General features: G+C 34.4%; 2 protein-coding genes across 2 annotated transcripts; both read left to right on the top strand.

The window, feature by feature from the left end:
- The first annotated feature begins 642 nt into the window (after positions 1–642).
- On the top strand, positions 643–10,432 carry hepacamb (hepatic and glial cell adhesion molecule b). The gene is made up of 7 exons (XM_058777650.1): positions 643–902; positions 4,456–4,797; positions 4,892–5,173; positions 5,278–5,371; positions 5,463–5,548; positions 7,812–7,882; positions 8,225–10,432. The coding sequence occupies exons 1-7, from the start codon at positions 815–817 to the stop codon at positions 8,552–8,554; spliced, it is 1,293 nt and encodes a 430-aa protein (XP_058633633.1). The 5' UTR covers positions 643–814; the 3' UTR covers positions 8,555–10,432.
- Positions 10,433–11,318: 886 nt separating this feature from the next.
- ccdc15 (coiled-coil domain containing 15) lies at positions 11,319–19,756 on the top strand. The gene is made up of 10 exons (XM_058777649.1): positions 11,319–11,789; positions 13,109–13,258; positions 13,413–13,589; positions 13,697–13,813; positions 13,903–14,079; positions 15,989–16,084; positions 16,764–16,867; positions 17,547–17,741; positions 18,153–18,301; positions 19,446–19,756. Exons 1-10 carry the CDS (start codon positions 11,592–11,594, stop codon positions 19,562–19,564), a joined length of 1,482 nt encoding a protein of 493 aa, XP_058633632.1. The 5' UTR covers positions 11,319–11,591; the 3' UTR covers positions 19,565–19,756.
- Positions 19,757–20,794: the final 1,038 nt, after the last annotated feature.

The following is a 20,794-nucleotide window of genomic DNA, read 5'->3' as shown; positions in this document are numbered from 1 at the left end:
AATTCTTTGGGGGAAAATAATTACATATCAAAGAAATCCAATAACGTTACTGGAAATAAATGACAAATCACTGACAAAAGAGATTTTAATTGAAATTCTGTTCTTGTATTGACTGAGTTTCTTTTAGGCATTATATGACATCATAACAACCTAAAATCTTGAACAACTTTTTCCATGCTATTTTGTCAATTTACCATTTGCATAGTCTAAAATCAGCTGATTCTTGTTCTTGATATGCCTTGTGGTCAGTTTTATGATGGCGAGTCAGCTTAAATCGGAATTTCTTCTCTTTTCTTATTAATGCCTGCTCTCCCCTTCTAATTTTTTAAGCTTATTAGGAGATGAAGGTATTTTTATATTTTTAATACAACTATTTTCATTTCTCTAATATTTATTCACTTGAGATGTTGCACAATTATCTTTTTTTTTTTTAAGAATCCTGTTATTTCATTCTATTATTACCTTAATTACTCGAAGAAAAATTCATTTGTGAAATACAATAAACAGTCAGGCCATGAAGCAACAACAACCTCCCCACACATATATTAGCACCCGCTTCTCCCCCCTTACACAAACAGACCCATTCAGCAATTCACAAACATGCCATCATAGTGCAATGGTTGTGAGAATGCATGCAAACATGCACATGTGTGTGTGAATGCACATCCGTGTGTGTTTATGTGTGTGTGTGTTTGTCAGCAGCATGGCATTGCCCAGCCTCGGAAGGAATGGCAAGACTCTGGGTTGAGGGACGTGCTCAGAGTGAACAAATCATGCTAATTGTTTTGGGAAGACTGTGGAAGTTAGACCCAAGATGAAGGCACAGAAGGAGGCTTTCTCTTGGGCATCAGCTGCTTTTGCTGCTCCTCTCCTCCTGATCCTTGCAGTTCTGATTCACTCAGGTAAGAGAGACAAAAAGTAACTTTTTATCGAATGACAATGCTGCACTGTTGGCCTTGACCAAGGGCTTATGGCGTAGTTATGGTTGGAAGTTAAAGAAAAAAAATTCATTTTATATTGTATTTATGTCATTGCAAGTAATTGTCTAGTTCGGACTGATTTATTAATTTAGTAACCAGAACACAACTATATTATCTATTGATGTTGAGTAATTAATATCGTATTTAGACCCTTTTGGGCTCGTCTATCACACCTATGATGCATGAATTTCATATCACAAGGTAAAAAATATCAAATCAAGTGGCAAACAAAAAATGCTAAAGCTATCTTCTAAACTGGTGTTACTTTTTGAGATTTTCTGGAATATTTTAATCAGTTAACTGGTGTCAGTGTGATGTTTTGTGGATACATCATGCTGAACAAATAAGCTTTCCATTGATGTATGGTTTGTTAGGATCGGACAATATTTGGCTGAGATACAACTATTTGAAAATCTGGAATCCGAGGGTGCAAATAAAATCGCCTTTAAAGTTGTCCAAATTAAGTTCTTAGCAATGCATATTACTAATCAAAAATGAAGTTTTGATATATTTACGGTAGGAAATTTACAAAATATCTTCACAGTACATGATTTTTGGCATTAAAGAAAAATTGATAACTCTGACTCATACAATGTATTGTTGACTATTGCTACAAATATACTCTTACTATGACAGGTTTTGTGGTCCAGGGTCACATATGTGCTTTATAAGTACTAATAAACAGCTAATATGCTATTAATATGCATGCTAGTAAGCAAATAGTTAATAGTGAGAATTGGTCCTTAAAATAAAGTGTTACCAATGACTTTATATTGTTAGTAATATTTCAAGAAAAAAACTTTTAATGTATTGCATTGCATTATATGTTTTCCCCCACAATAAAAAGCATTGATCATAAAACTAAGCATTTAAATATGATCTTACTAAGACATATTACTGGGCAATATAGAGTGACAGCTATGCATTTTATGGAAGTTGACTGCTCTACAGGATTTCATTTATTTAAATTACTTTACAGAATTTCATCTTACTTTCTGGACATAAAAATATCAGCAACAGCACCAAATTGCATATTTACAAATATGTGTAGTTTGAGCCTCTCAATGAAACTGAGTCATTTTTCTACTTGAGTATGAGCTCTATATATATCATAATATAAAAGCCTGATGTATCAAATATTATACTAAAAAAAAATGTATGCAAAAAATAAAAGGGGGGGGGGGTTGTTTCTTACTATAATTTCATGTCAGACTATACAGGGTTAAAATAAATTCCATGACATTGACATTTAGACATTCAAATGAAAAAAAAAATGGTTTCTATAAGTTTTGTAGTCTAGTGTTACAGTGTAATGCTGTGCCTGTCTGAAGCAGTGTTAGAGCAGATAGCAGCATTAGCTAGCAGAGACAATAACTTACTAGAAGGACAAAGACGACTTTCAATGTACTTTATATGCTATTTACAACATCATGAAAACCCATTCCTATCCTCGCATCCTGACTATTTTAGAAGCTGTTTGTGTTGTACAATTGGGCAATGTTGTCATCAACAGAGTCACAGGAGCCCCGTGTGTCACTTTTCATCTAATCACACTGATTGTTTGTCGCTCTGTAGGTCCTTTTCATGCCAGGAAATTGGGCCAAACAATTCAAGCTTTTGTGTGCTCATCTCTGGCAGGCCTTTCGCACTGTAAGCAGTTACCAAGGAGATGGGCTGTTTCCACACAGGCTTTATTCTGCTGGTTATCAGACAGAGAATGAGAATCTTTGATGCTTTACTTACAGCTTTAAAGGTTGACACACTAAAATACAGTACAAAAGTAAAAATATTAAGCAGCACAACTGTTTTTAACATTTATAATAATAAGAAATGTTTCTTGAGCATAAAACAGGCATATTATAATGATTTCTGAAGGATCATGTGACACTGAGGACTGGAGTAATGATGCTGAAAATCCCTCACAGGCATAAATTACATTTTAAAATATTCAAATAGAAAACACATTTTTGCAATAATACTTCACAATATTACTGTTGTTATTGTCTTTTTAATCACCACAGTGAGCATAAAACACTCCTTCCAAAAACAGTAAAGAAATCTCACAGACCCCAAACTTTTAAATTGTAGTGTATATTGCTATAGTTACTATGCTTGATTTTATAGTTAGTTTTATTTTATTATTTGTCATTTCTTCTCCTGCTGTTCCTGAGAGTGTCATAACAGAGTTGTGACCCATTTTTGGCTTGAATGTGCTCCAATGTGAGTCATCAGTATCTTAAGAGCTCAATTGTAAAAGGTGTCTTGGACTGTGCAAGTGTACTTTATGTAAGTTATGTTGTTGCACTCTCTGGCAATGGGATCTGATGAGTGTTGTGCACAAGGTTTGCAGTGACAGTCAGATAGTGTGAGGCCTTACCAAACTGACAAATTAAGTGTAATCTTCCCTGTGTGTGGAAACAGAAGGGGAATGCTAACAAACCATCATCTAAAGTGAACACAACATGAAATAGAAATAGAAGAGAGAGAGAGAGAAAGAAAGTTTCACTCAAATGTACAAAACAGAATAAAAAGATCTGTTTGTCACTACTTCAATATACATAACAAAAGAAATAAAATGCTAAATTTAAAAATGAAATTATTTTACAGGACCAGTCATATTTATTGTATGTAATAAATATGTACTTATGTAATTATGTAAGTAGTAATTTAGCAGACATTTTAATCCTTAGTGTCCTACAGTGCACTTACTACAGGTTCAATCCTCATAGAGGAGCCTGAGGTCAAGTGCTTTGCTCAAGAGCATAATGGCTAATAGCACGGGTTAATCCTTATGTGGATCAAACCATCAGACGTGTGATTATGAGCTCTGATTATGAACCCTGAGCTGTATAGAATACTTGTGTTTTTGAAGAAGAAAAAAATCACTAAAATCTAAGTAACTAACATAAAAAAAAATGAAATAACATTTGAGATTATGCATCTGAATTGCATAGAAAATTCCTATCCATTTGGATTACACAGTTGTAACAAAAACAAAATAATAAAGTTTATGTGATGCATATATGTCGGTCATAGATTAACAAATTATTTCTGCACTTAAAAATCATGACATAGTTTATTAACTATTAACTATTTGCATGTTTTAATTAAATAATATTTTCATGTGATATTTTTCATAATATTTCAAATATTTTTAATGTATTTATTCAAATGGCTGAGAATTAGAATAAAACTGATTAAAAAAAATAATGTATATATATATATATATATATATATATATACTTTTAACTAAAAAATGCTCATATTTTCTCCTACGATTGTGTAACGCCAGATTTTACATGCAATTCAAAAACAGAAATCTTAAATTTAGGCCTAAATATTTTTTGAGTGCAGCCAACAACAGTTCAGGTAATGACTCTTTATAAACTTATTTGATAATGACTTCACTGCTGACTTGATCTCTTCACATTAATCTCATAAATCAGATGTTTAAATTACATTTTTTATGTCACAGCATGTGTTCAAGGAGTGAACATCACCAGTCTTGAGACTCTAATCAGAGGGACGGTGGGTGGAGAAGCTCTGCTTTCTGTCCGATACTCAAGCACCAGTATGGATCATCCTGTAATCAAATGGCAGCTGAAGAGGGACAAACCTGTTACAGTGGTCCAGTCCATCGGCACAGAGATCATCGGTAACCTGCGACCAGAATACAGAGACCGTATCCTTGTTTTTGAGAACGGGACACTGCTGCTCCATAACCTCAAGCTGTCTGATGAGGGCACTTATGAAGTAGAGATCTCCATCACTGATGACACCTTCACTGGAGAAAGCAGAATCAATCTGACGGTGGATGGTAAGAAAAATCAAACATTACAGAATCATAATTGTTATCAATCTACTGATACCAGTAACTCATAACAATAAAATCATACCTAAAATTTTGCCAGAGCCAATCTCTAAGCCATATGTCCACATGGCCACCTCCACTGTGCTGGAACTGACGGAGAATTTCACACTAAACTGCACCCATGAAACTGGCACTAAGACTACCTACAGTTGGGCAAAAGGTGGTCATCCATTACTAAACGAGACCCGTCTGCTGCTGTCACCAGACCAGAAGGTCCTGACCATCACACGTGTTCAGATGGTTGATGATGATGTCTACAGCTGTATGGTGGAGAACCCTATTAGTAGCATGAGAAGCCCACCAGTCAGACTCACCGTTTACAGTAAGAACGGGTTATTTGAAAAATGTTCCTGTTTTAAATATTCCATACATATTTGTGTCATGTTTGCAGATGTAAAATGGCTGAAAATGTTCTTTTGTTTCCAGAAAGAAGCTCTCTTTATATCATACTGTCTACAGTGGGCATCTTCCTCCTTGTCACTCTTGTAACTATGTGTGCTTGCTGGAAGCCGTCAAAGAAGTATGACTTTTTTTTCTTTGCCCCTTGTCTATCCTTAAGTTAACAATGTCGGTGTAAATTGACATGTCACCACAAATACTTTATTTAACAGATCAAAAAGACAGAAGTCCAAAACTATTAAACCAAGATCTATTCAACAAAACCATCACATCAGGTATCAAGACGTCAAGCCAGAGGGTATGTAATCAATGTAATTATGTTTCTTCTTTTTGATTTACTGTCCATATTAAATGTTGATCACAGCAAATACACACTAGGCAAATAGGCCCATTTATTAAATTTTTTATGAAATATGTTAGTAATTAAAAGAAATGTTCTGATGTATTGTTGATTGCCATAAAATATAACCCTCAGTATATACAACCCGAATTCTGGAAATGTTGGGACGTTTTTTAAATTTGAATAAAATGGAAAATAAAAGACTTTCAAATCATATGAGCCAATATTCTATTCACAATAGAACATAGATAACATAACAAATGTTTAAACTGAGAAATTTTACAATTTTATGCACAAAATGAGCTCATTTCAAATTTGATGCCTGCTACAGGTCTCAAAATAGTTGGGACGGGGGCATGTTTACCATGGTGTAGCATCTCCTCTTCTTTTCAAAACAATCTGAAGATGTCTGGGCATCGAGGTTATGAGTTTCTGGAGTTTTGGTGTTGGAGTTTAGTCCCATTCTTGCCTGATATAGGTTTCCAGCTGCTGAAGAGTTCGTGGTTGTCTTTGACATATTTTTTGTGAAACATCTGGACTGCAGGCAGGACAATTCAGCACCCAGATTCTTCTACTACGAAGCCATGCTGTTGTAATAGCTGCAGTATGTGGTTTTGCATTGTCCTGCTGAGGGGAGCATATGTTGCTCTAAAACCTTTATATACCTTTCAGCATTCACAGTGCCTTCCAAAACATGCAAGCTGCCCATACCATATGCACTTCTGCACCCCCAAACCATCAGAGATGCTGGCTTTTGAACTGAATGCTGATGACACGTTGAGGAACATTGTTTTTAAAGTATTCCACAATCTTTTTACGCACTCTTTCACAGATTGGAGAGCCTCTGCCCATCTTTACTTCTGAGAGACTCTGCCTCTCTAAGACATCCCTTTTATGTTACAGACCTGATGTCAATTAACTTAATTAGTTGCTAGATGTTCTTCCAGCTGAATCTTTTCAAAATTTCTTGCTTTTTCAGCCCTTTGTTGCCCCTGTGCCAACTTTTTTGAGACCTGTAGCAGGCATTAAATTTGGATAAAAGTGTAAAATCTCTCGGTTTAAACATTTGTTATGTTATCCATGTTGTATTGTGAATAAAATATTGGCTCATGTGATATGAAAGTCTTTTAGTTTTCATTTTATTGAAATTTAAAAAAATGTCCCAACATTTCCGGAATTCGGGTTGTACAACACACATGTACAAGTGACAAAATTATCAGTTAAATGTCTGCTTTATTGTTTACTACCACAGAAAAAAAAAATGTTGACTCGTCCCTCAATTCAAAAGAAGACTAAATATTCTGTTAAACAGACTGTTGTAATGTTGCCTTCCTGTGCTATTGAAAATTTCCTAGTCACACTTCTGAAGTTGTAATTACAAGTTTGTCATGTTCAAGTGTTTTGTTGTTGGAAAGATCAGGAATCATTGAGGACAGCTCATCATTCTAATTAAAGCCAACATTTATAAGACGTTTTTAATTAGTATCCAACAGATTTTCCATAAAAATAGCATCCCATTCGTAAAAACATTCACCATATCAACATATATTCAGCTTGCTGAGAATGCCGAAATTTTGGTCAAATATGCTATTTTCAAGTGTACAATACATACAATTTGCAACAAATGGTTATTTATATAGTAAATATACATGAGTGTAACGACAAGAGAAAGCAATGTAGATTTTGAGAGAAAATGAATAAAACTTATCAGTACAACCGCTATGTTTTTCTGCTACACCATTTTAGAAATTGAGCTATCTTTATTAACAAACCACATTTTTTAATTCTAAACAATTGCATTCTTGGCTAAAAACTCTTAAAACTACATTCTGTGACGCCACAACAGTAGTGTTTGTAAAATTATAGTGTGTTTGGTTGTCTGCCATGACACTCACTGTGAGAAATGCAGCAAGTGGAGTGATAAAAATGGTGAAATGGTTCCTGTTGTGATATATCAAATGGCTGGAAAGACCTCTCAGCCAATCAAATTCCAGGACCAGAAGTAACTGCTGTATATATTATATTATATTATATTATGTTATGTTATGTTATGTTATGTTATGTTATGTTATGTTATGTTATGTTATATTATATTATATTATATTATATTATATTATGTTATGTTATATTATATTATATTATATTATATTATATTATATTATATTATATTATATTATATTATATTATATTATATTATGCAGTTTTTCATTTATGATTCTAGATGATGCCATCCCAATAATGACTGATCATGAGCGCAGGAATCCTGTATCACTCTACATCCTAAAAGAGAAGGTATTATCACGTCATTATTTAATTTCCCTCTCCCAGCACACATACTTTATGTTTAAAAATAGCATTTCAAGTGGATGAGTGCTTCATTACCTCGGTAGAGCTGTCTGTGATTCAGAGAGCAAAGGTTGAACCTGCAACCACCTGACTGCAACATTTCTTTACATTAGACATTAATATTTATGGTTTCACCACACATTCTAATATACTGTACAGCAGAATAGGTTATGAGATTACCATATTTCTGTGCTACAAGAACAGCCTAGTTTTGCGCGTCTTGATAAAATGAAAGTGCATTGATGTAGGCGTGTAAAGACTGTAAATGCCTGCACTTGACATCCTCAGGAGTCTCCTCCTGGAGAACCAGCGTCAATGTGTGAAACATGCACCTCCAACAGCAGCAGCCCTCCGAGCTACAGCAGCTCAATACCTCCTCCATCTGACTCGCTTGAGCTGCCAGCACGCTCCTCTCGCAGATATCCTCGCACCCCGACTAAATCCCCACCGCACCATCGCCGGAGGAAGGGACACAGCCAGAGCCCACCAGCCCCTTCCTCGCCCCGCAACCAAGGGTCCGGTCGGGCCTCTCAGCGCCCTGCGTCATCGTCTCCAGCCAGGATACCTAAGGATCCGTCCATCCCTCCACAGGAACCAAGAGGCTCCCCAAAAACATAGATGATAGCACTGACCACTTTTGCCGAGCCCACATGCTGCAAAAAGACAGATACTCTATTGACCTGCACAAATACTTTTGCATTAATGTATGTAAATTTGTAAAGACACAAATATATGTTTATGCTCCAAAACTATGCATTTCAAGCTTGTTTAGCATGTTAAAGGGATGAAAAAAATTTAAATTCTGTCATTAATTACTCACCCTCATGTCGTTCCAAACCGTAAGATCTTCGTTCATCTTCGGAACACAAATTAAGATATTTTTGATGAAAAACTGACACATTTAAGGCCCAGAAAGATAGTAAGGACATCATTAAAATAGACCATGTGACATCAGTGGTTCAACTGTAATGTTATGAATCTATGAAAGTACTTTTTGTGCAAAAAGAAAACAAAAATAACAACTTTATTCAACAATTTCTTCTCTTCCGTGTCAGTCTTCAACACAATTCACGAGAGTACCACGAATAAATGGTGGTGGAGACTGACCGGAAGAAATCATTGAATGAAGTCATTATTTTTGTTTTCTTTGCGCACAAAAAGTATTCTCGTAGCTTCATACGTCTGCTGTCTATGAAGGGTCAGAAAGCTCTCAGATTTCATCAAAAATATCTTAATTTGTGTTCTGAAGATTAACGAAGGTCTTACTGGTTTGGAACAACATAAGGATAAATTATTAATTACAAAATTTTCTTTTTTGGGTGAACTATCCCTTTAAGACACTTTTTCAAAAGCACATTGTGAATGTTTAGTTGATTTAACACACTAGGACAGATTCACTTTCAGAGATGTCTGGGTACTTCAATGTGATTGCGCTGACTTGACAAAGCCTTCAAGCTAAATCTATCAATTCAGCACAGTCCTACAGATTAATTATAGTTTAATTATATTTGTTTAATTACAACTATGGGCTTTTCATTACCAATTTGACATTATCAAATATGTGCGGTGGAGGGGGAATAAAACAATATTTTATTACATGCTTTGCACAACAACTATTATAGACATATAAAAAAACAATAACAAATAAAAATGACAAAAATGATAAAAAAGTAAAATACAAAAATAAATACTAATCCAAATATTCAAAATCTATAGTAGTATCTAAAAATAACTAAAACTACAACTTAATAGAAACTATAGACAGTCTATATAGTTTTTATTAAGTTTTTGTTTTAGTTATTTTAGCACATCAAGTTTAAAGTAAGGTAGCCAGTGTCTGCGCTAATGTCTAGTGTCTGCTAAAAAAAACTCAGAATACCATTGCAACCATTTAGCAGAATACTTAACTGTAATTGCGTAACAACCATTCAGTACACCCTAACCAACATTTTTTTTTTTTATGTTTATGCATGTAAATGTACTGACATATAGAGTCAATATAAAAATACAAAAACTTCATATGGTAATATTATATATATATATATATATATATATATATACACATATATATTAAAAATATATTGGAAAACGCCTGCCCTAGAAACTGTTCAAATAACTTAGCACCCAGAACACCATAACACCATAGCAATGCTCTAGCAACCAGCCAAAACCCCCAAGCGGTGCTCTAGCAACCACCTAACTATCTATATGTGTTTGAACTATTCAAACTACACTCTAAAAAAGGCTGGGTAGTTTAAACCCAACTTTGGGTCAAATATGGATTGACCCAACTTTTGGATTAAAAAAATGTATTGAAAAAATTAACCCATCAGTTGGGTTAGTCCATGTTTGACAACCCTGTTGTACACTTCAAGAGACTTTGTCAAGCCAACAGTGAATGTTTGTCTTTTCTTTTCTAGTTTTTCCATTTCCTATTTTTATTTTGGTGAATGTAAATGACAAGTAGAGTTGATCTGTAATAAAGATGTTAAATAGAAGATTGAGAAAGACCTGAATGCAATCTTTCACATATTTGTTGTTATTTTGTCCAGTGTTTCTCCTGCTCATAATCTGTGCATTATGTAATCATGTCTTTCTCACTGAAGTTCATACTGTTCCTGAAAATGGAGAAACAATGTGCATGCTGATTCACACAAAGGACACAGTAGGCTCCTTGTTATGCAAGGGCACGGCCGTTGAGAACAGGCATTGTAAAGAGAGCAGGCTGTTCTTGTGTTGATTCATACCCATGCATAAATGTATAAGTTGGAGACAGGAACCCAAATAAGCGCAGGGAATGCTAATAGATTACCCTGTGGAAAAACAATGCCTACAAAACAGTTTCAAGCATGAACAAAAGTAGGCGTGAAAGCTTAAAAAAAATAATTAAAATTAAAATTAATTTTAAAAAAGTAATTGTGACTTTTTATCTTACAACTTGGAGTTTGTTTTTTCTATTTATCTCGCAATTCTGAGTTTACATCTCATTTGTTACAACCTCGCAAAGAAAAGTCCCAATTAAGAGACGTTTTTTTGTTTGTTTGTTTGTTTGTTTGTTTGTTTGTTTGTTTTTGTTCCATTTAAAACGATAACACGACCGTTTCAAGTTATTTTTATAATAATAATAATAATAATAGTAACACAGCCCCATTTAAAACTGATACACAATATAAATCAGATTTATAAGAATTTGAAGGAAAAAACATATTTAGTTTTAGTCACTGTGGAACTAAAACTAGCAGGTATTCTTTTCCCCATCGAACTTTCATGTAGGAGCACATCGGGCGTGACCTAATCGCTACAAGTTTTGAATGGCGTTACTTTTGACGAATAAGAGCGTATCTTTACAAGCTGTAGCCAATAGAATCATAAATGGGCGTGTCTAAAATGTTGTGATTCTGTTAGCGTCATTGACAACGGAGCTTTAATTCTGACAGTTACAGCAATGGAAATATTAACGCTATTTGTATGAGGACAGTAACAACATTATGAACCGCTTTACTGTAATAAAACTCCCATAAAGAAGTTTTGTTTTTGCTCGAAGGATCGGTGTTTTGCTTGGTAGTAAGGTCTGAACATCAGTGACTCCCAAAATGCCATAAATGATAGTTATACGTGAAGTTACCCATTCATATCTACCAGGTTTTACGCGAAAATGAATCAAGCAAAAACAGCTAAAGAAAGGGTTTGCTCTTCGATAACACAAAAGAAGCTCTTCAAAGAAAACAAAAGGATAACCTTTGGAAACAGGAGAAAGGCCACAGATGTGAGAGTGTTGGCAGAGAGGAACCCGGCTGTGGCGCCTGTGGGTGTTTGGGTGGAGAGCGGAGATGAGAGTCAGGAGCATCCCGCGGTAAGAACTTACACTAATGTGATATATATATATATAATATGAGAGCTGTAGAGATGTTGTTGAACATGAGCTTCCTTGTATTACGGTGGGTGTTGTTGGTGTCTCATTAAGTGTACCCATACCAGGATGATTTTTAGTCTGTCCCACAATGGAAGGGAAGTTTATGGGAAAAGAAAGTTTAAAAAAAAAAAAAAAAATGAACAGTAATCACAATCCAACATTTGGGCCCAAACTAGCTTATTAGCTGGTACTGAGTAAAATCTCAATTTTGGTTAAAAGAACTCTGTTACCTATCATTAACTAAAACCTGAAATTAAAGTTGAAATAAAATAAACATTAATTGAAATAAAATAATTTTAAAAAAACCTTTAAAACTTATTTAATTCCACCTAGCTGCCCAGGCAACATTTCTATTTTTCATTAAAGTTGAAGTATTAAAACTAAAACTAAAAGTACATAAATAAAAAAACTATAGACATATTACAAAAATAAATAATGATGATGATAATAATAATAATAATAATAATAACGACAAAATGAACTGGTCATTACTTATTGTTTTTTAGTTTATATATGGTATATATATATATATATATATATATATATATATATATATATATATATATATATATATATATATATTCACCAGCTAAAAAATGGTTTTAAGTCAGTTATTTCTGTATTTTGCTGTAATGTGTCAGTGGGAAATATCAGTGTACATTTTCAAACATTCAGTTTGCCATTAATTGTAATAATCCAGTGAGATTTTTGTTTGCACAAGGAATCTGACAACAGCCGGTGCTCCACACAGAGATCTGATCTGATCATCATCCAGTATATCTGGAATGACATGAAGAAACAGAACAAACTGAGACAGACTAAATCCAGAAGAACTGTAGCAACATCTCCAAGATGCTTCAAGAAACCTCCCTGCAAAGCTACAGTACTGTTAAAAGTTTTAGGCACTTGTGTAAAAATGCTGTAAAATGAGGATGCTGTCAAAAATAATGTCATAATAAATATATTTTCTTTATCAATTAACTTCCATTAAGTTTAATTCTCTTTGCGTTTAAAGCAGCTTTTGCCCTCGGTGCACTTGTGCATAGTTATTCAGGTAGCTTTGCTGGTAGGTTTTTTTAATCATCTTGTAGACATGTTTTTAGACACATCCCAAATTAGGGTTACACAAATTGTAAACCCAAATAAATAGACTCATATAAAATGACCTCTTAAAACTGATGAAGATTTGCAGAAAGCTCCTACTAGCGGGTCTCTGATGCCACACATGTCCTGTAAATGTATCCATGTGTGTGTGGAAGGTCCGGGCTTTGCTCACAGAAGAGCTTCTAGAGGAGACCAGACGAGAGAAAGAGGAGAGTCTGCGCCGATTTCAGGATGCAGTTCGTGAACGTGTGTCGCAGCAGACCCGTCTGCGCAAACAACAGCAGCTGCTGAAATCATACGAGACGGTAAGAAATCACCTCATGACACCTTATTCTTTAAAAAAAAAGCCTGACTTTGCTTTACTTGCAAATTTAAATGGTGGTGAAGATTCCAGATGTGTCCTAACAAATTCTCAAATACCTGCACTCATAAAATGATTCATGTGAACACTATCTTCAGGTTGAGTGTGAGAGCAAAGTATTGCAACAAACCATCAAAGCAGCCTATCGTCTTACACCTCAAACCAATTTATTCCCTTCCTGGACACATGGGGAACAAGCAATCTGCAGTCCCAGCTCTCGCTGTGTCAGCGCTCTGGGGACGGAGGCTGTTTCTTCACATCACCATACACATAATGTACGGGTATTTACAGAGCATGATCCTTATACATCTGTGTGGATCATTTTGGTTGTGTGATTTGGCAGAACAGAGATGTACGGCTGAGTTTCTTTACGCTTGTCCAGGTCAGTAAAGCCAGGAAGCAGGTGAGACACAGACTAGCTGCTCGTCAGACAGTGCAAGAGGGTGATGAACTCTCACAGCTACCTGGTGGGAGATGGAAAAGATCCACAGCTAGAGAAGTGAGTCATGCATGATGCATTTGAGACATTTTTGAGACCTGAATGTTCAGTGTTGTAGTATTAATATATTTGCATTTTGTTATATACAGAAACCTGAATCACACACTTGGAAAGATCAGAAGAATTATACTGAAAGTACAAATGATGGAGGAGAGGAAAACGAGCAGGATGTTGAAGTAGAAGATGAGATGCTGTTGGGGCAGCATGATCAACCTCTTCATTTGCATCGCCACAGAAGCAAGACTGTAACTTTTCAGAATGATATGGTAAGAAGATCTTGTGTGGCCTTAAAGGGATAGTTCACCCAAAAATGAAAGTTCTGTCATTAATTATTAACCCTCATGTTGTTTCAAACCTGTAAGACTTTTGTTCATCTTCGGAACAATTAACAAATTAAGATGTTTTGATGAAATCCGAGAGCTTTCTGATCCTACACAGACAGCAAGGGTCCTACTGCGTTCAACGCACAGAAACGTAGTGAGGACATCGTTAAAGTAGTTCATGTGAAATCAATGGTTCAACCGTAATTTTATGAAGCTACGAGAATACTTTTTATGTGCTATTTTGGAGAGTACCGCGATGCTTTTTCTTCATGTAAACAACACATGCGTCATGATACTCTCCAAAATGGCACTAGGGTGACACGGAGGAGAAGATTTGTTAAATAAAGTCGTTATTTTTGTTTTCTTTGCATACAAAAAGTTTTCTCATAGCTTTGGAAAATGTCACATGGACCATTTTAACAATGTCCTCCTTACTACGTTTCTGTGCCTTGATCATGGTAGGACCCTTGCGGTCTATGGAGGGTCAGAGAGCTCTCGGATTTCATCAAAAATATCTTAATTTGTGTTCTGAAGATGAACGAAAGTCTTACGGGTTTGGAACAACATGACGCTGAATAATTAATGACAGAATTTTCAAAGGATGTTCCGTTTTTTCCCCACATAAAAACATTCCTTTAATTTATATTTTAATGAATAAAAATTAAACAAATCTTATTTTTGGAAAATAAAGGGATCTAATATTGATAATATCATTGAAGACATTGTATGATTATTCCTTAAAGATAAGGTTTTAATAGTTTTAGTAGTAGTAGTAGTAGTATTACGTTCTGCCCAATGTCTTCAAGTGAAACCGAACTTTTATTTTGACGGGTTGCCGTGAATACCTTTACATTTCGGTGTGTATATGATATGAGGATAGTTTTTCTCAAATGAAACGGTCAAATGCTCATGAAGTGACTCTCAGAGCAGTTCTGGAGATGTTGTTCATGTATTTATGTCCTCATTTAGTGAGACGACAGACGTCACGGCTTCTGTATGAGTAGTGAACAAACCCGCGCGTCTGCGCCATACATTAACACAGAGACAGGCAGAAGTCATATTTAAATAGTCGTTTTGCGGCTTAATATTTACAAATAGGAGTGGGAGTGTGCTCACTTGTGTGTCCCCCAAAAAATAATGGTAGAAACACTGCTGTCACATTTTACGCAAGATTTAATTAAATGCATGTAACTTTTTATAACATTCATGTTTTCCAAATTTGATAATATTACTATTTCATTCTATAATTGTGATTATTTTATTCAATTAGCAGCACTAGTTTTTAATATTAAGAAAAACAAATCAACAAATCTGCATATAGTTTTATGGGGAAAAAGTTAATAAAAAATGTCTTTAGTCAATGACATTATAAAAACAAATGATTTCATTTGGAAACAATAATTTTTCTACAATAATTTTTCTCATCTTTATTACATCACGCATTATTTTCACACAGTATAAATGGGTTTAAATACATGATAATATATTTTAATATGGGGTCCCTCACAAGGGGAAACTCCAAAACTCCCAATACTACTACTGTGCCATTATTTTAATTTTAATGAGCTACCAGTTTGCTGCTTACTTATTACAATTATAATTGTAATATCACTGATTTTTAAATTCACCTGTCCCTAAATATCACATACTGGTTGGTGGTTTTACAAATAGCTTAGACATTCTCTTCCTGTTTAAGTGGGCTCTTCAGAATAATTATGTACTTTCTGAATCAGTGCTGTTCAAGCTGTCTTACACCAAGTAACCCTTATTAAAAAAATGTTATATAATATACTATTATTATATAATACAATGCCTTTTATTATTTCATGCATACATGTTGGTGTCTCTGCAGGTGTATGAGCCAGATCCCACTGTTTCCTTCACAACTGACTACAGAGCTTCCCAAGTGCTTTGGCCTCATGAGAATCAGGAGGAGGTGAAGAGGCAGGTGAGGAATCATGCTTTATTTCGAATAGTGTCTCCCTTTTAATCTTTTTTTTATTAGGGACATAATGTACATTTTTATAATTGTGGCAAAGAAAGTTTACATTTAAAATAACTGTTTTAAAATCACTACCACATTATCCATACGAATTCATTCTAATATGTTGATTTGCTTCTCAATAAATATTTCGGTAACACTTTAGAATAGGGAACACTTATTCACTGTTAACTACGACTTTTCCCTCAATAAATTCCTAATTTGCTGTTTATTAATAGTTAGTGCAGTAGTTGTTAAGTTTAGGTATTGGGTAGGATTAGGGATGTAGAATAAGGCATTAATATGTGCTTAATTACTATTAATAAATGTCTAATATTCTAGTAATATGCATGCTAATAAGCAACTAGTTAAGAGACCATAAAATAAAGTGTTACCAATATTTCTTATTAGCACAGTTGTGCTGCTTAATATTTTTGCACAAACGCTGTTGAATTTTTCATTATTCTATTGAATAAATATATTCATTGAATACATTATATTGAATAAATGTTTTCAGTGTGACTGTTGATACATTTAATTGATCACTGATGAATAAAAAATATAATTTCTGGTAGTGAATTTAGTGTTTAGTCTTGATTTAGGTGGAATCTTTGTTTTCTTCAACGCGCTAACTGTATCGTTTCAGAGACAGTCTCAGTTCCTCATGTATCGACGCCACTTCATGGACATTGAGCGAGAGCAAGTGAAGGAGCACCAAAGGCACAGGAAACATCTGAAGAGAACTGCAAGGTCAAATCTCACCACGTTTACAAGTATCTTCTCTACAACAGCATCACATTTACATTGCTTATCTCACTTCTACTTAAAAGGTGTCTATTTTAATTTCTCTCCGCATAATAGTTGCTCACTTCTCTTTTGGGGCCTCCCTTGTATTCAGGCTACAGTAAAAAGTTTACATGACTGACTAGTTACTTACTACCTAATTGGTAGGTCTTCGACACAAAGACCAATCTAAAAAATATTCATGGTATTACTCAAAAATGTCACTCTCATAACAAATAAACGTATTTTAAAATTCATAACTATTATGGATTTTCCTATAACTCAGCTGGTAGAGCATGACACTTGCAATGCTAAATTCAAGGGTTTGATTCCCAGGAAAAGACACATCAAAATGTATTTTCAAACTTAATTTATATGTATGTGCACATATTATCTACAATTAATTTAACGTAAACATTAAACATTCTTTTTAAATGTATAATGTTTTAAAAAAAATGTATTACAATTTTTTTTTTTAGTTTATTTTAGTAATCTGTCCTTAAGCTAAGTGCATTTTTTTTTGTACTGTTGAAGCAAGTAACCACACATCATTTTTCTTTTATTAAGTTGTCTAAGAACACAAAAGACTTCATGTTGCGCTTTTTACTTTCTTTTATAAACTCTGAGAACTTTTTTCTTTGTGTAGGATTAAGAATGAAAAAGAACAACTCAGGAAAGCAGAGGAGAAGAAGATGGAGAGGCAGCGACAGCAGGAGGAAGAAAGAAAAGACATGGCTGAGAGGGAGTATTTGATTTTGGAGCGATTGAGGCTTGATGAGGAGGAGGCAGCGGAGAAGGTAGTGAGACGAGAGAAATCAAAGAGGAACAAAGAAAGCAAACGGTACATACTGCCAGTATATGGCACAAGTTATCTTGCTATAAGTATGTTCATTATAAGCATAAATACATCAAAAGTTTGGGGTGGAAAGTTGGAAACACAAATCTATTATATTCACCCAGGCTTCATTTATTTGATCACGAATACAGTAAAAACAGTGATATTGTAAAATATTATTCAGAAATCATTCTAATCTGCTAAATTGGTGATTTAAAAAACATTTATTTTTATTATTATTATCCATAGTAAAAATAGTTGTGCTTCGTAGTATTTTTGAAGAAACCAAAACTACTTTGAAGAAACAGCATTCATTTACCAAGCACCATAACTTCTATTGTTTTCCATTCAGTAGATTAGAATTGTGCTCTAATCGTATGTAAAGAGCTGTTGTGGTATGTGATGATTGTATGACAGGTACATTGAGGCCATGCAGGCTCTAATGAAAGAGAAGCTGGAGAAGGATAAAATAGAACTGCCTCCTCTGTGCTGCTGTGGAGACTCTTTCTGGGACAGCCATCCGGATACCTGCGCCAACAACTGCATCTTCTACAACAATCCGAAAGGTAAACTACTCTCTCTGTTTCCTTAGTTTTCAATATAATTATAGAGTATTCTGCTTTTCTTTGTCTTGTTACACTGTGTATTGGGTAATTCTGAGTTTTTGTCTAAGTGACACAACATTTTGTTAGGTGTTTGGTTCCTATTTCTGTGGCGTAGCCCCGCCCACAGGCAACTATCATTGGTCGTTAATCATGTTCCTCATAACTGAACTTCAGAAATGTTCTGATTGGTTGTGATTGTGTTGCTGGGAAACATGTCACATAGTGCCTGTTTTTATGTCATAAATGTTCTTACTCACAGTACCATGACTTGACAGACAATGCATGTGGGACCTGTCGCAACTGATATCTTTTGTTTTTCCACTTTCCATGACAGAGTATAACGGTACATATTTTTACCAGACAGTCTGAAGTTTAATCATGGATTTAGTTCATCACAGCAACAATTTGTAAATACCCTTCTGAAAAAAGATTTCATACTTTTAAAAAGGGTACTTATTATTAAACAGGATATTCAAGTGAAAGTGAATCTAATGTTTTACAATCATACGATTAAATGAAAATATAATACATTGTGTATCTTTGAAATATGGTAAATGAATGAACTGACAAGCTAAACTAAAATAGAATTTAATGTACTTTCTTTTGAAACTTGTATGTTACATTTTGAATTTATATTTGTTATTTGTAATGTATTTGTAATTAAGTTTAGTACATTTAAAATATATTAACTTTACATGTAATACTGAATAGCACGCTACAGTTAATCAAGTATTTTGCATGTGCTTTAGCATCTTAGCACCTTACATTTAAAATGTATTTTAAAAGTAACTGTTAATAACTTTTGCATTATTACAAGTGCACCTTTTATGGTATACTTAAGTGAGTTAAGAAACATAACCATGAAAGTGTTCTTTAAGTACATTTAAGTGACCTTTTATTTGATTAATATTGTATCTATTCTATTGTATCTGCAAGTACACTTTTTTAAAAATATGCTTTTAAGATTACAAGTACACATTCAGTACAATTAAGCACACTTCTTCTTCACAAAGGTATTCTTGACCACGTTGCTCAACTTTTTTGATACTGATGTTTATTCAACTTTAGAGTTTGTTTATTGGTCATTTATGATTGTTTTCTGCAGCATATTCTCAGGCTCTGCAGTCTGTCATGTTAAGCTGTGATCTAAAGGAAGGAGGCTTTGGACAGCATTCGTCCACCTGGAAGGCGTCCTCTATAGATGTCCATTTTCAAAGGAAGTGATTGTATTCCATCTTTAGAGTCATTATTGAACATGTTTTAAGACTGGACAGCCTGAAGTGTTATATTGTATTAATGTAATGATTTCATGGTGTGATATTTTTTTATTGTTCTCATAGATGGTTTTAAAATACCTGACATACCTCTATGTAATTTTTTACAGCATTTTTGCTGTTTTAATAAACCTTACTAAACTAGGAAAATCAACTGCTGTGATTGTTTATTGTGTCACAACTTGGTTTTCTTAACCTAAATGCAGAGGCGGACAAAGTACACAACTTCATTACTTGAGTGAAAGTACAGATACCACTGGTCAAATACTACTCCACTGCACAAGTGAAAGTTGTAAAGACAGATTTTTACTTAAGTAAAAGTATGGAAGTACATGTTTTTAAAAGTACTTAAGTATCAAGATATTGAAGTCTATGATATGGTTCATTTTAGGCAAACAAAGCAAACATTGAAAAGAAAACAAACCTTTAGTCTTTTCAGAAAACTAGATCATACCCTCTCAGTATGGCCATGGGTGTGCAGGTTGCACCAAAGAACCGTCTTTTTGAATTTTGTCATCAACTGATCAGTGTTCATAAAATGCTCAGAGATCAGTGAACTTCACAACATGTGGCTGGTTGGGCATTGTTTGAATTTTATCCATTCAGATTCTGCTTATTGATTTCAATTCTTATTGATTCCCAGTTTAGATTCCAAAGTTTTCATTTAGCCTACTTTTTGATCATTTGTTTGCAAAAAAAAAATAATAATTATATATATATATATATATATATATATATATATACAGTGAGGAAAATAAGTATTTGAACACCCTGCTATTTTGCAAGTTCTCCCACTTAGAAATCATGGAGGGGTCTGAAATTGTCATCGTAGGTGCATGTCCACTGTGAGAGACATAATCTAAAAAAAATCCAGAAATCACAATGTATGATTTTTTAACTATTTATTTGTATGATACAGCTGCAAATAAGTATTTGAACACTTGAGAAAATCAGTGTTAATATTTGGTACAGTAGCCTTTGTTTGCAATTACAGAGGTCAAACGTTTCCTGTAGTTTTTCACCAATACATGGCCCCGGTCATCCTCTCCTTAATACAGTGCAGTCACCCTGTCCCATGTGCAGAAAAACACCCCCAAAGCATGATGCTACCACCCCCATGCTTCACAGTAGGGATGGTGTTCTTGGGATGGTACTCATCATTCTTCTTCCTCCAAACACG

This window comes from Onychostoma macrolepis, chromosome 05 (genome assembly GCF_012432095.1).
Source record: "Onychostoma macrolepis isolate SWU-2019 chromosome 05, ASM1243209v1, whole genome shotgun sequence".
Taxonomy (NCBI): domain Eukaryota; kingdom Metazoa; phylum Chordata; class Actinopteri; order Cypriniformes; family Cyprinidae; genus Onychostoma; species Onychostoma macrolepis.
The sequence above is the reverse complement of the archived record's forward strand: the minus strand, read 5'-3'. Positions and strand labels throughout refer to the sequence as shown.

Excerpts from the sequence above, each read along its gene's own strand:
- hepacamb (XM_058777650.1), top strand. The coding sequence starts at position 815 with ATGAAGGCACAGAAGGAGGCTTTCTCTTGGGCATCAGCTGCTTTTGCT. Across the intron at positions 903-4,455 it reads TGCAGTTCTGATTCACTCAG|CATGTGTTCAAGGAGTGAAC; the intron begins GTAAGAGAGACA and ends TTTATGTCACAG. Across the intron at positions 4,798-4,891 it reads AATCAATCTGACGGTGGATG|AGCCAATCTCTAAGCCATAT; the intron begins GTAAGAAAAATC and ends AAATTTTGCCAG.
- ccdc15 (XM_058777649.1), top strand. The coding sequence starts at position 11,592 with ATGAATCAAGCAAAAACAGCTAAAGAAAGGGTTTGCTCTTCGATAACA. Across the intron at positions 13,814-13,902 it reads AAAGATCCACAGCTAGAGAA|AAACCTGAATCACACACTTG; the intron begins GTGAGTCATGCA and ends TGTTATATACAG. Across the intron at positions 16,085-16,763 it reads AGGAGGAGGTGAAGAGGCAG|AGACAGTCTCAGTTCCTCAT; the intron begins GTGAGGAATCAT and ends GTATCGTTTCAG.